At 44.2% G+C, this 15360-nt stretch overlaps 2 protein-coding genes across 2 annotated transcripts in view; one reads left to right on the forward strand and one right to left on the reverse strand.

Moving 5' to 3' along the window:
* Positions 1-15360, reverse strand: part of LOC119174303 (uncharacterized) — a 39598-nt gene that overhangs the window by 11755 nt on the left and 12483 nt on the right. The gene's annotated exons all lie outside the window — the stretch shown is intronic.
* Positions 534-14601, forward strand: LOC119173781 (cathepsin L1-like). Its single transcript, XM_075894546.1, has 7 exons — positions 534-646; positions 4954-5096; positions 5533-5730; positions 8461-8655; positions 10399-10567; positions 11293-11401; positions 13266-14601. Exons 1-7 carry the CDS (start codon positions 538-540, stop codon positions 13363-13365), a joined length of 1023 nt encoding a protein of 340 aa, XP_075750661.1. The 5' UTR covers positions 534-537; the 3' UTR covers positions 13366-14601.

Below are 15360 nucleotides of genomic sequence, written 5' to 3' on the forward strand. Positions count from 1 at the left end.
TTAAATTCTTCGTTGTTAATTATTTGTATTCAACGATAATTATAGCGCGAGAACAAAACGACGACACAGAGACAAGAAGGAGACGAAGGTCTCTGTGTCGTCGTTTTGTTCTCGCGCTATAACCATCGTCATGCCATACCAACTATAGCCCAAGCTGCCACACTTCTAAGTTGCATTCAACGTTTTGCCAAACACATCGACTGTAGTTCTGTGATATTGTTTTTGTTTTCTTTGTTCTTTTCTATTTTTTGTAAACCTGTTCGCTGCTGTACCATTTTCATTGCGCCCCCCCCCCCCCCCCAGCTGCTTCGATACGTGTCTGGAGTATTCGATAAATAAACAAATAAATAAATAAATAGATAAATAAATAAATGGGCGAATAAATAAATAAATCAATAAATAAAGCTACCAAAGAACATTCATTAGCTCGACCAAAATATGTCTTTTATTATTTTTATTTTTTTCACCAAATTTCGAAGAATATTCTAACCGAGTCATATATATTCGTTTCTCGTCCAAACGGTTAGCAAAGCAGCCATGAAATTTTTCTGGATTTTCACCGCCGTGGTTTTGAAGCACGCCATGGTATTCGCCTATGGAGACTTATGGGTTCAGGCACAGTGGGCGGAGTTCAAGGCCACGTATCGTAAGTACACCTGTTTCGTTTTAGTTATCTGAACGCAAAGCACGCTGAAAAAGAATGATTGATTCTTTTCCCTTTTCTACTATCGCCAATATATATATATATATATATATATATATATATATATATATATATATATATATATATATATATATATATATATATATATATATATATATATATATATATATATATATATATATATATATATATATATATATATATATATATATATATTATGGGGAGTCTGGCTTCGGCTGCCGTAGAATTAAGGGAAAATAAGTATTCGCCTCTAAAAAACTGTTTATTGGTGACGTTACGATCGGAGACCGATCTTATCAGACAAAATTTAGTAGGCTCCGACGCGCTTTTATGCCATCGTCCAGCCGAGAGAGAGAGAAAACGAAAAATATACATATACAAGTGGCCCAACCACCCATCATGCACTGATAAGCAGCCAAACGGCCACGTGTGCGTACTACGCATAGCACGTGCATTTTGTGCAAAAAAAAACGCACCTGGGCCAGCGGCAGTACCACCCATTTTACACTGATAAGTAGTCAAACGACAGGTGCATTTTGTAACGAAAAAAATCAAAAACGAGTTGTCAAACAACACACAATCACGGCAAGTTTTTTGGTCCAAGTGGCTAAATTAAGCAAATTCCAGTGACAAAAAGTTTGACTCCTATGATTCACCTCTTATCAGCTTTCCCTGTAGCTTGTAAAGAATACCAAAGTACATTCCTTGCAATCATTGTCCCTGCCGCGTTCAACCTGTTCTCCCCTCCATAGTTGCTCTTGAAGCCTGGTGAGGAGGGCTACGTTAGAACGATGTGATAAATTCTTAAAAAAAGAGAAAAAGAGAAAAGAAAAAACAACAAACAAGGGCTACGCGGGTCAAAGCTCCATGCCAGGAAGCTACGATCTCCGGTCTGTGGCTCAAAAATATTAAATATATAATGGAGGTTGTTTTTCCAATTTTTACCTCGGGGGTTGAATGTGTCATTTTACTTGGTTGTCTGGTGAGTGATTTCTTTGAGGGGGGGGGGGGGGGGGTAGAGATTCTTCGACAGTGGTCCACCTTTCTCGGAATGTCCCTGCCCATGCCGCACATCCAAACACGTGCTCCGGGCGAAATCAGAAGAAAAGGAAAATGATAATTTAAGAAAAAAGAAGAAAACAGAACAAGAAGTAGATAAAAGAAACTAAAACGTTTGGTTAGGATAAATATTATCCTAAATCTTCCAGAGCGCGAATTGAAGAAAGTAGTCTTGGCGTGTCATTTAGACCAGCTTTTAATGTATCAAATTTATAAATCATGTATGATTCGCGCTGTCCACGTTCCCTTGTGCTAGAGAAAGCGCTTTGTAAGAGTGTGATCTTTATGGAATTAAATGGGTGGTTTCCGCAGTTAATATGCCCAGACAGAGGCAGACTCGGAAGTGAATGAACATGTGAACGGTAGTTATTGAAGCGGATACGGAAGGCTGCGTCAGTCTGTCCTATAAATTTAATACATTAAAAGCAGGTCTAAATAACACTCCAGGCATACTCTCTCCGATTCGCGCTCTGGAAGATTCAGGATAATATTTATCCTAACCAAATGTTTTAGTTTTCTTTCTTCTACATCTTTTTCTGTTTTCTTCTTCTTTTATTTATCATTTTTCTTTTTTTCTGATTTCACCCGGAGCACGTGTTTGGGTGTGCGGCATGGGCAGGGACATTCCGAGAAAGGTGGACCACTGTCGAAGAATCTCTACCCCCCCCCCCCTCAAAGAAATCACTCACCAGACAACCAAGTAAAATGACACATTCAACCCCCGAGGTAAAAATTTGACAAACAACCTCCATTATATATTTAATATTCTTGAGCCACAGACCGGAGATCGTAGCTGCCTGGCATGTGCCTATCCTGCACGTGCTGAGCTTTGACACGCGTAGCCCCTTGTTTGTTGTTCTTTTCTTTTCTCTTTTTCTCTTTCTTTAAGAATATATCACAACGCTCTAACATGGCCCTCCTCACCAGGCTTCAAGAGCAACTATGGAGAGCGAGAACAGGTGGAACGCGACAGCGACAATTATCGCAAGGAATGTACTTTGGTATTCTTTACAAGCTACGGGGAAAGCTGATGAGAGGTGAATATGAAGAGTCAAACTTTTTATCACTGAAATTTGCTTCATTTAGCCACCTGGACCAAAACACTTGCCGTGATTGTGTGTTGTTTGACAACTCGTTTTTGATTTTTTTCGTTACAAAATGCACCTGTCGTTTGACTACTTATCAGTGTAAAATGGGTGGTACTGCCGCTGGCGCAAGTGCGTTTTTTTTTTTGCACAAAATGCACGTGCTATGCGCAGTACGCACACGTGGCCGTTTGGCTGCTTATCAGTGCATGATGGGTGGTTGGGCCACTTGTATATGTATATTTTTCGTTTTCTCTCTCTCTCGGCTGGACGATGGCATAAAAGCGCGTCGGAGCCTACTAAATTCTGTCTGATAAGATCGGTCTCCGATCGAAACGTCACCAATAAACAGTTTTTTAGAGGTGTATACTTATTTTCCCTGTATATATATATATATATATATATATATATATATATATATATATATATATATATATATATATATATATATATATATATATATATATATATTATGCGACAATTGGACACAACACAAATGTTTACCTTATATATATCGTTACAGTTTCATCTGGTGGTCCAGCCGCAACTGTTAGGATAAAATAAATAGCTGTTTTGTTTTGTGTTCAACAATGCAGCACTTTCGAATTTGTAAGGAGCGAAGCTCCCAAGGCCCGCACTCCGCCGTCGCCGTCTGAACTCTCTGTGCCGGGCGCGCGTGCCGAGTAAAACAAATATAGGTGCGCGTTCCCGGCGGATCCGTAGCTCGCGCTGTGCCTTGCGCCGCACCCGAACCGCATCACCAACCACTCATAATGACCATTAGTCGTGACCCGTGGTCGTGACAAATGCAGTTTTCTGAACGTCGTCGGAATGCATCCCGACATGTCATTATACCAACGTTATACTTCTATATCGTTGGGAAAACGTTCGCCTTTCGCAAGTGCACATGGTCCAGAATATCATGCACGTAGAGTTGGTTGATCTGGTACTGATATGGCGCTGAGCTTGCGATAGTCACTATGCAGACGTGTACCTCCTTCGCCTTTCTTTTTCACTAAGATGACTGGTGCAGCATAGGGTCACAACACCTTACTCAATGTGGGCGTCAACTTGTTTCTTAAGTTCCGCTCTGTCTGCTTGTGAACATCTCTATGGAGCTCGACAAATAGGGACAGCGTTGGTGAGTGCGATACTATGCTGCTCCGTCATGATGCGTTTAATATCCGTCTATAGGATTTCGAGAAGATCTCGTCGTACTTATTTAAAAGAGAGTCGAGCGATTCGTGTATACTGACAAGTTTTCTGAACTCGGAGTGCTCATTGGTGGTGCTTTAGTGGTTTTCTTTTCATTCTGATTAGGTAGTTCAAATTTTTAAGTCTTTGTCTTACTGGCTGGCTTTCCGAATTTACAAAACGATTGACGTATTCGTAGCGCTGTCTGCCAATATATAATTACTTTCTCATGCATAGCAGGACGTGTGCATAAACCTTTTTTTGTGACCTTGTCACTTTGCAATTGAGCGTTTACGCAACACAAGGTTCTCGTGCTTGATGTAACTTGCTGAACAATGATGCTGAAGTCTCTCATCAACTGAACTTTGATCTATTTGAACACATCTTCACTGATACAAGTAATCGTTGCTCCTGTATCAAGAATTGCAGTTATTAGCATACCATTGATGAGAGCGTCGAACTGTAATAATGGAACTCTTGGTCACTCTCCTCGTTTGCAAGTCTAGCTTGTGTAGGCGAAAATAACACGTAAATATAACGTTGCATGTAAACGCTTGTCCTTGACAAGCCAAATGCATAGTGTCTCTTTTTTCGTAGATAAAAATATTAATAAATTCAGAGTTGATCATGTTAATGTACAAGACCATGCTCCATGATTATCGAACTGTGTGCGTAGCTAACTTCTCTGCGTTCTCTATGCTGTACAACCCATTAGCCACGTGGGTTATTGATCCAAATATTTCGTGCCCATTTCCTATTTTTAAATTAGTGAAACACATACTGATTTGTCTTGATGTGATGTTTTTCTTCGAGGAAGGAAGGTATTACAGTAGAAAATAAGTAATACTAGAAGTATACCGCAAAGAATTAGGTCGGATGTTATTTCACACCTAAGGTCTTCAATGGGTTCTTTGTTTCCCTTCACTTCAGGGAAGAGCTACGGCAGCGTGGAGGAAGAATGGTTCCGCCAGAAAGTATTCCTTGACAATCGCTACATGATCGCCAAGCACAACGAGCGTTATGCGCGAGGCCTTGTTTCGTACCAGCTAAAGATGAACCAGTTTGGAGACATGGTGAGGCTTCGGTCTGCTGATGATTGAAAGTCGATCACATATGTGTCCATATCAGTCAGATAACTGATATGGACATCCTGAACGTTTGAACATACAAGTTGAGTGCACCCGCACTCAACTTGTATGTTCAAATTGAGTGCGATGAACGCCTGGTAGTACTAAGCTCCTGATGGCACGTACGCGTTGCTGCGCGGGAGCGCGTGGCAAGTAGACTCGGTGCCGCTCTCTCTCCCTATTGAGGGAGAGGGCATTGGCGTCGAGCATGCATGCCGCGTGCTGACGCGTTGTAACGCGTATATGTGGTCAGGCCTTTAGGCATCAAACTTTCCATAGACTGACACCCACCCTCACCTTCGGATATATCTTGTACCCGCCCCTGGTAACATTTAAGACGTCTATACGCCACGAAAATGTGCACTACTCTTGCGCTGTGCAGTTGCAGCAAGAGTTCGAAGAGCTGGTGGGTATCGGCGTAAGAGTCGGTGACAAGCCGCTGCGCGCAACGAACGCGTCGACGTTCCTGCCCCCGGAGAACATGGACGCCCCGCTGCCCAAGGCAGTCGACTGGAGAAGCACTCTTGTCACACCAGTCAAGGAGCAGGGCCAGTGCGGCTCCTGCTGGGCCTTCAGTGCGGTGAGTGGGCGCTCCTGCCTCGTCCAACACACCTGACTCATTTTTGGGGGGCTCGTTGATTGCATTCAGTGCTGAACGGTTTCATCGCCCGCGGTCTCTTACGCCAGCGTAGCTCTTGCCGATTGGCCGACTGTCTGTGACCTCCTGACGCCGTGTAGCTCTCGCCGAGTGGTGCCCCCTCCTCGCACTCCTTCGACCATGTACCGCATCTTTCCTATCTCTTCTCCTTTCTTCTGTTTCTCCTGTGCGGCGAGTGCTCTCTTTTCTTTATCGAATTCCTACTATTCTTTTTATGCCCATTGTCCGATCCCCTACAAGTCACAGTGCCGTGTCGCCAATTCGCCAGGCAGAAATTAGGTGCCTTTTTTTCCTATCTTCAAGAACTAATTTTCTTGCGCTGCTTTCTGCGATTTCGGTAGGGCGCGAAGCTCTGTGGGTTGTCCGAGAAAACTGATGTCGTCAAAACAGAGGCTCCTGAGATAGGAAGGCGTGTGGATAATAGAATATCAGAGCGGTCCGCTGCTGTTTAGCTTGGGGAATAGCGCATGCTTCGTGGCATCGCGAAAAAGGCGGATTTTCTAACTTGGCAAATAAAACCCGCAGGATTTTTTCATTCGTTCGCCTAAAGATGAATGGAAAACGAAAGGCATCCTGCTTGGCTATTTTACCGTCCAGTTTATGTCAAAGTCCAAACTATCACTAATTAACCATCACTAATGTAGCTTGCTCTTATATTAACTACGAGATTTCTTACCAGGCACATAAATATGAACATACAAGGGCGTCCCCGCATTCCGCCTCTATCGAAATTCGGCGGCCGTGACAGCAAATTAAACCCGCGTCCTCGAGGTTAGTAGCGCTACGCCTTATCCGCTAACATCGCTAAGTTACATGAAAGCGATACAAAACAGCAGTGAACTTACTTGTGCTAATAAGACATCTTTTTCTTTTTGTTACTACATTTCCGCAATTTATCGATGATACATTCACTTTAAAAATGAAATCAAGCTTAATATTTCATTTTTTGAAAGTGCTGCAAAAACACACCTATGGCAAGTGAGCATTATAACAAATAATAGTACGTCGTTCGCAATCTCTCGCTCAAGTTCTGTGCGTATGCGTAGGCATTCCATGTCCGCGAGTGCACGTGTAATTTCCTATTTTGTTGGGGTGTAAGGGAGAGAGGCAGAATGGTCTCAAACAGGTTGGTTAACATATCAGCTATCAGAAGGACAGCTGAAGACATAGGCATTGGTTAGCTTAGTAGCGTTACCTTGTACCACCATTTAGTGCTTATTTTGCGCCGCAGGTCTTGTATAACTTTGCATTCAATATAACATTATTGCGATCTACCTTCACCAAGCTAGACAATATTTTTGTTTTTACACGATCTTGCTTGCTCCATCTTGTTCGTGCATTGGCGCGTGGGGCTATTAAAAACGCCAAACACGTGTTCGGGTGAAAACTTCGTTGTGTCCGATGTGTTCCCACATCTTCACGGACTGAGATATATTGAGGGGAGCTAGTCATGTAATGTTTATGCTTTCATAATAAGTTAAAAACTCACGGGATCGCTTATGGATTCACCGCAGATGACTCGATGGCAAAAGATATCTCATTGTGTGCATAAAGTTTCATGAAATTAAATATAGAGGGGACTGACTGCGGCACTGTTACCATTCAGCGACCATGGGAATGATTGGGATGTACCTAGTCTTTGTGTTTGCGGGTGGCGAACACACTTGTGGCTTCATTTATCGCTGCGTTTTTCGTTTCGAATGAAAGAACAAACTGTTTTGAACTTCATGACCCTATTTGAATTGTTGGTCGTAGAAGGTGAAGGTGGTGAAGCGTAACTGTCGAACACTTGCCGATTCTTGTTTCATGATAAAACAGCTCCAAGTCATGCGAAGCCAAACGGAGCATAAAATACGAATATTGATTCATTGATTTGTGGGGTTTAACGTCCCAAAACCACCATATGATTATGAGAGACGCCGTAGTGGAGGGCTCCGGAAATTTCGACCACCTGGGGATCTTTAACGTGCACCCAAATCTGAGTACACGGGCCTACAACATTTCCGCCTCCATCAGAAATGCAGCCGCCGACGCCGGGATTTGAACCCGCGACCTGCGGGTCAGCAGCCGAGTGCCATAGCCACTAGACCACCGCGGCGGGGCAAAAATACGAATATTAGACAAATCAATGTACATGCACCTCAGAATAAGCTGCATTCCAACGCAGCTTTTCGACGACGTTAGTCCAGCGGAAAAACCCTTCCCTACCCGCCCAGTTTCAGGCACTATAGTCTTATCAAAAAAATCTATCTCAAAACACTGCATGGTTTGCTCCTCCCCAGGTTTTTTTGTTAAACGAGCTGAAGCTCCCTTCCCTACATCCCTCGCTACACACCTTTTGTTTTGTTGTTGTTATCAGCGGATGGCATTATTAACCTCCCGTACCATGAAGCTTTCTGCACGTGACGTGGTGCTGTACTGCCTCTTGAATCGCCCCGCTTTTGGCCAAGCGGCCATGGTGGTTACGCCATCGTATGTCACAGTGACGTGACAATAAGGTTCGGCGATCTGCGACGCCATGATGACGCCGCGTATACACACCGCGTACGAAGGCATCCAGTTTTCGGTACCATTGGCGTTGACGCCGATAGCTATACGTCCGATACCGCTTTCTTTTGACGAGGCGTACTAGTTTTCCCCCTTAAAACACAGGCGGGTGCCATCGAGGGCCAGCATGCGCGCAAGACCGGCCGACTGGTGGAGCTGAGTGTCCAGGACCTGGTGGACTGCTGCGGATTGGCCTACGACAACACCGGCTGCATCGGCGGACTCATGGACAATGCGTTCCGCTGTGTCCGAGACCGTGGCGGCATTGACACTGCGGCCAGCTACCCTTACATTGCGCAGGTATTTACATACACGCAACCCGAGGCAATGCTCCAGCTACATGTTATAGTGTATACAGCGAAACCTTAGTGATGCGAATCACGCGGGGTCCCCGAAAATATTCGTATCATAAAAAATTCGTATCATCCAAAAATATGAAAAATAGCCCGCGACAAGTGAAAACTGTTGCATAAGTTTTCAATAAATGTTTCACAGGGCCGCAGCAACGTCCCGAACACATCTGAATGATTGCCAGCGAATGTTTTAGGTATCAGTGATCATACTTGCGCTCGTAAATATACGGCCCGTGCAAGTATGTGTAATTAATGAACCAGCTAGTGGTGGGCACTGTGACAGCTAGATAGTCCCTTGCCGATATTTGTACGCTTTTTCGAGTGACGCTAGAGTACTATAAAAAAGGCGTTTAGCACGTGTATACTCGCTAAATGTTGAATTCCAATGGCGGAGTAGGAGCAGCCAACAGAATCTGCGAGCGAGCATTCAATTCTGGCGTAGAGCAACGCCTCAAAATCCGCGATTGGAATACAATTCGCGCTGTCAGAGCAAGTATGTAGAAAAAGGTAGAAGTGGAATTCTTTGAGTTGCTTAGAATACTTCGCGTGTAGCATTCCATCCCGCTAATTTCACTGTCAAATTCTTCGTACGCGGTTAATGGCTTTCACTCTGCTACGGACTCATTTGCCCAGTCGGCTAAGTAGTCCACCATTACTACCAAAACACGCGACAGTGGCAGCACCCCCAGCGGTCAAACACCCCGTCCCGTCATTGTCACGGGAGGACGGCACATAGAAGTTCCGGTCCACTCCGCCGATTTCGGCGGAGCAGCTTTTCTGCTCCATGGAGTCCCTCCCACTCTGAATCCACTCCAACTCTTTCATATGCACCTTGACTCCCGCCTTCTATCTGCCGTTGAAATGCACTCACCCCAAAACTAGCAGAAAAACTTGCTCCGACTCCGCCATTGGAATTCAACATAAGCTATAGAAACAATAAAATTAAAACCACTTTCATCGGCAGTTATTTTCTTTTTATCGTGGTGGTGCTGGGGGTGTGCTTCGACCGTGCCTGCACAATCGAAGAGTTGGCAGCTGTGCGTGTTGTTAACACTCTCCCATGTCGATTTTGTGAAGCCTAGCTTCTTTGGCAATAAGGCCGTAAGGCTTCCTCGTGCAGGCCTCGTCCACCTTTCATAGGATGTCTGATGCACAAGGAACATGACTTGCATCAACGTGAGAACACAGCACCACATAAACAGTGCGCATGAAAGCACTAAAAAAGAGAAAAAAAAAAGCGCGATAGCAGCCCTATTTGTGATTACGACACGAGCGCCATCTGCGCGCGGGCTTTCAAGATGTGCTTGTAGCGTCTTCCACGACAGCGTGGGCACCACCTGTGGCACCTGTTCGTGCCTGTGCGGTGTCGTACCACGTTTGTATCAAACATGCAGGCAGGAAAACTGTCATACCAAACGTCGCGGGGTGAAAATCGGTTCGCAAAATCCGTACAGGCCAATGGGCTTTGGCTGGGACGAAAGAAAAATTCGTATCACTCCGGAAGTCTTCTGGGGGGACCGATTCATATGGGGTTACATATAACCTCCAGTACCCGCCCTCTTTTTTAAGGGGAACCCTGCACACGCTTATGATTACGTCTACTCACTCGTAACAGATTGAGACAGAGCGAAAAAGCTTTGCAGTTGGCCTTTGAAAATCGCACACTGCTGACGACGCGCGTGGACTGCAGGACGACCAGTGCAAGTTCAACAGCAGCACTGTTGGAGCCTCGGTGTCCGGCCTGATGGTTGTGCTGCCACGTAAGGATGAAAAGATTTTACAGACAGCCGTAGCCACTGTGGGACCCATCTCGGGAGCTGTCAACGCCAGGCTGCGGGGCTTCCGCTTTTACTCTAAGGGTAATCTATCTATCTATCTATCTATCTATCTATCTATCTATCTATCTATCTATCTATCTATCTATCTATCTATCTATCTATCTATCTATCTATCTATCTATCTATCTATCTATCTATCTATCTATCTATCTATCTATCTATCTATCTATCTATCTATCTATCTATCTATCTATCTATCTATCTATCTATCTATCTATCTATCTATCTATCTATCTATCTATCTTAACAGTCAGCCTTTGTTTTACTGTCGGGATGATGCCCAGCAAGAGTAGTCTATACTATGTATTTATGGTACGCTACAGCGCTAAAGTACACCACGGACGGAAGGAATACAAACGATGACGACAAGCGGTGACACTTGAATGAACGTAACTGCAGTTTTTCAATAAAGGTTATTGACAGTTAAGCGCTCGTCGCCGTCGCTTGTGTTCCTTCCGCCTGTTGTGGGTTTTTGCGCTATACGTATGTGCCAACAAGTCCAACTCACCAATGTGCAAAATCGGCTGGGAATTCTGTGACCCGTTTGGCACAGATACGCGGGACCTGCGTGTGCTAATCAAGCTGTGTAGCTAAGTGTTATAAGGCATAGAAAAATATCCTAAATACAGGAGGGGAGGGGGGAGCGAGGAGCAGCTGCCCCCTTTGCACTCCCCCCGATGACGCCCATAGGGCCATATTCTGAGACTATTTGCGTGACATATCTATTATTGTCGCAACCCACGCAGGCGTGTACAGGGACGACTCCTGCACCTTGGGTGAAGTGACCCACGCCGTGCTAATCGTCGGTTACGGAGTCGCCGACAATGGGACACCCTACTGGATCGTTAAGAACAGGTGAGTCTCCGTTTATCGCTTCATTCAAACGTTGTAACCAAGTTTTACCCTCCGACGCACTAAAAGGCCGCGGGTTCCTTTAATGCGACTTAAAAAGTGGTCTAGCACGCATGTAGGTGTATATTCTTTGGCACTGTTTACAAAGTTCATTGTTGATATTATCAATTATTCCGCGTTCTACGACAACATGTTAGAAGGAATGTACAGCAAGCCCTGGAGCCCGTATATATATATATATATATATATATATATATATATATATATATATATATATATATATATATATATATATATATATATATATATATATATATATATATATATATATATATATATATATATATATAGGCAGCGCAAGGTAAACGAGACGCATATGCAATGCAAGCTGCCGTATTAGTTCATTTTTAAGCCAAACTCTTTCTTGAAGACCACCTGACATCTCCTCCTGATTGTCTTGGCTTCACGCTTCCTCAATGAAGTGAGAGCGCCACTCGTCCACCTTAAACCACACTTCAGAAGTTACATGCCTTTTTGTACCATTTGCGTTGACCGTGCGGAGTGTCTTTTTCAATGTCGACAGAAAGGTGAGCGATGCCAGGCTCGCGCCTTAATAACCCGCATTAGTCAACTGCAAACGAAGTAGTATTTGTTTAAGGAGCCAACATTCCGAAGTAATTTATGGGAGTGCAATAAATTGAGAGCGTCTAGCAGGTTTCTGAGGGAATCTTTATACAGTGGGTCTTTCACACGCAGCAGAAAAAAAAATCTTACCAAACTTGCTGACCTCCACATGCACTGCAGTTTCATTTAGTAAATAACGCATGATGTGATAGTATACCATGCTGCAAGCAGTGCTTTCGACATGGACGCCGACAATTGTTAGTCCGCGATTCTGTGTATCCTCCTCAGTTTATGCCAATACACGATGTCCATGTCGAAAGTGCTGGTTCAAACATAGTGTTGTAGCATCTCACTTCACATCACTAATAAGTAGCCCATCAGAAGACAGTAATATCCAACACATAAACCCTTAACGATTTGCGTACCGAGTGAGAGGGCGAGGTGAGACCATATTTTGTATTAGAGAAAACTAAAACTCACGGGTGCTACGGAACAAAACCGTAATAACAGTGCGAGGGCCACGTGACATGCAGTGTGCGAATGAGGATCAGCTTTGACTAGCTGGGTTTTTAAAATAAACATACGCCTAAATCCATGTACAAGTGTGTATTGCAATTTGACCATAGTGAGATACGGTCGCCGTGGCCGGAAATCTAGCTCGTGTATTCGAGCACAGCGGCGCAACACCCATGCCGCTGAAGTAACATTGCAGGTGCCACTTCATACTGCTTATCGCCTACGCTCAGGTGAACAAACGCGCCGATAACGTCCCGCTAAGTAGCCAATGGGTTCGCAATGGGAGGCCAACGGGTCAGCAAGAGAAAGAATATGTTAATGAGAAGGAGGAAAGGACGGCCTGGAAAGCGGGTTTCTATAGTGCCACTCCTCATTGGGTAAGGGGACACGGGATAAGAAAAAGAAATAGGGTGAAATACTTGATCACAAGTGAAATCGGCTTTTTGCAGACTAAGTTAAGAAATATAGCATTGTTACCATTATGCGCGCCATTGAAACTGGTGACGTATAGTGGCATTATCCAAAAGCTATCCTCGAAGCGATACTTATGACAAAGGTTGTGCGTACTTTATTCATTGGGGCAGCTCATCTAGACAAACCTCGTAAAATGCCCAGGTCAGAGAATACTTTGTATGTAAGAAAATAAAGGGCGTTGCGCCAATAATGAGTATACAACGCCAATGTTGAGGTATAATCGTCTCTCCCTTTTACGCTCTTTGTCTTGCAGCTGGGGCAAGAGCTGGGGTCAGGCCGGTTACATGCTGCTGGCCAAGGATGCCAACAATCAGTGTGGAATCGCCTCCCTGGCCAGCTTTCCGCTCGTCTGATGAGAGATCGCCCCGCCCAGCTTGGGAGACCAGACCAGCTACTTCTACCCACTGTGTACCACGCTTCACGGCGAGAGACGAAATGGAGACCGAGAATGCCTCGATCAAGTCATTTGCACGTGACCTTCGCGATACTTGTGCCAAAGACTTCCTTCTACACTGCACCGACCGACCAAAAATCTCCGTCGAGAAGAACGACTTCATCCGTTATGAGCACTTTTCTGCAGTTATGTTTCACCGCGCTGTAACCGAAAGGGATACTAAAGAGAAAGACGATTTTTCGCGTATTAGTGTACAGTATATGAGCGCGTTTTTTTTTTTTTTTTCGCTTGGTAAGCGAGAAACCGCGCGAAAAGAAAATGTGGGTGGAGACGCTGCCTTGAGATTCCCGCACCAAACACCATGACGTCACGGATTTCGAAGGCATCTACCGGGTTCTTCGTGACTTCTATGCAATAAAAATGAAGTACATTGTCATCTGCGGGTGCCTTAGACCGAGCATAGGATGTTTAGGAAATTTTCATCGAGCCAATATCGCGAAAATACGAAATATGCATTTTGAAATTGTCGACGTCACACGTGGAGATTACAGCGCGAAATTTAAAAATGACACTTCAACCTTACTTTTCCCCGCTAATAATGAACTTGTCGTATTAGGGTTCTCAGAGTGCAGTTTATCAATCTGAACCAAGCCATCCTTGCTCTTTAGTCTCCCTTTATAGTGCATGCTTTATGTTCTTTGTCAAAAACTTTAGAAACTTGAGCTTGACTTTGTAATTACCAGTGAACTCATTAACAGAATTATTCGTCCTGCGGGTGTATGTCGGTGCAAAAGAGAAATGGTCGAGATGCATGTACTGGGCTTCCAATTTAAAACAAAAAACATCAAAACCTAGCGCTGAGATGATCCATCAACTACATTTCTCGCATTGACTATGCCAACGTAGATATGTGTGTCACACTCTTCTACAAAATATAATAATGTAACAACTCAGCTCTTGAAGACTGTACTTACGGGAAACTTTATCTGTCTCATAGTAAAGTGAACAGAATATTTAAAGTGAGCAAGGGGATAGCGTGTAAAAAATGTCGGGTAAAAGATACGTTCAGTATAGAAAACCCTCTCAGACATCGTTCTTGTTTAAAGTGGCGCTTTGGAACATTCAATTTCATTCACTGTTTGGGAAACGCAGTTGACTCTTTCAAATGTGTTCAATAAATGATGATCCATAAAAATGCTCGACTGTATTTTTTTTATTGGATCTGCCACATCTCGACGAAGGCGTGCACCTTAAATGAGCCCTGCAACACTTTTTCAGCAATGTTAGAAAACGTTGCCGATCGGTAGTCGTGCCAAACGTTCTAGTGCAGCACGTGGCCTGGAGTTTAGGATTCTTAAATTGCGCTAGAAATAGCTCCCTCTGTTTTTCTGGTTTTGGGACGTTAAACCCCACATATCAATCAATACCAAATCCTCTGTTTTTCCTACAATTGATGTATGCCCTATTGAATGCCCCACATACCCAAAATTTGAGGCGATTGGCCATATGTGGAGGGTATAGGGGGGGGGGGGGGTTACGGACATTGGTGTTGGCGGCGGACATGTGCGCGTGACGCGAGTTGTGATCTCATGACAGCTTTCGCTGAAAAAAGGCTCTGGAAAGGCAATTATTCCAGCTTTAGTTGTGATGTGGTGCGCGTTCGACGCAGGCCTGGCGATTTTGTACAGTGAAATATGTTATGGGATCGCAATTCGGGTCACGCACAGCTGTCCGCCCCCGCCGGTGTCCGCAGCCACATCGCACAAAATTAAAAAAAAAAAGAACTAGCGCCAATGACACAGTGAGGTTCGAACCCGGGTTCGCTAGGTGCCAGCCCCGTATTATACCACTGGGCAACACCGGTTTTTTTTTTCATGGTATTCATTAAAGTACTAGGGCAATAAAGACAAAATCAAGCGAACAAAAGTACAATCGAATCGCGAAAGTAAGTGTT

This window comes from Rhipicephalus microplus, chromosome 5 (genome assembly GCF_043290135.1).
Source record: "Rhipicephalus microplus isolate Deutch F79 chromosome 5, USDA_Rmic, whole genome shotgun sequence".
NCBI classification, from domain to species: domain Eukaryota; kingdom Metazoa; phylum Arthropoda; class Arachnida; order Ixodida; family Ixodidae; genus Rhipicephalus; species Rhipicephalus microplus.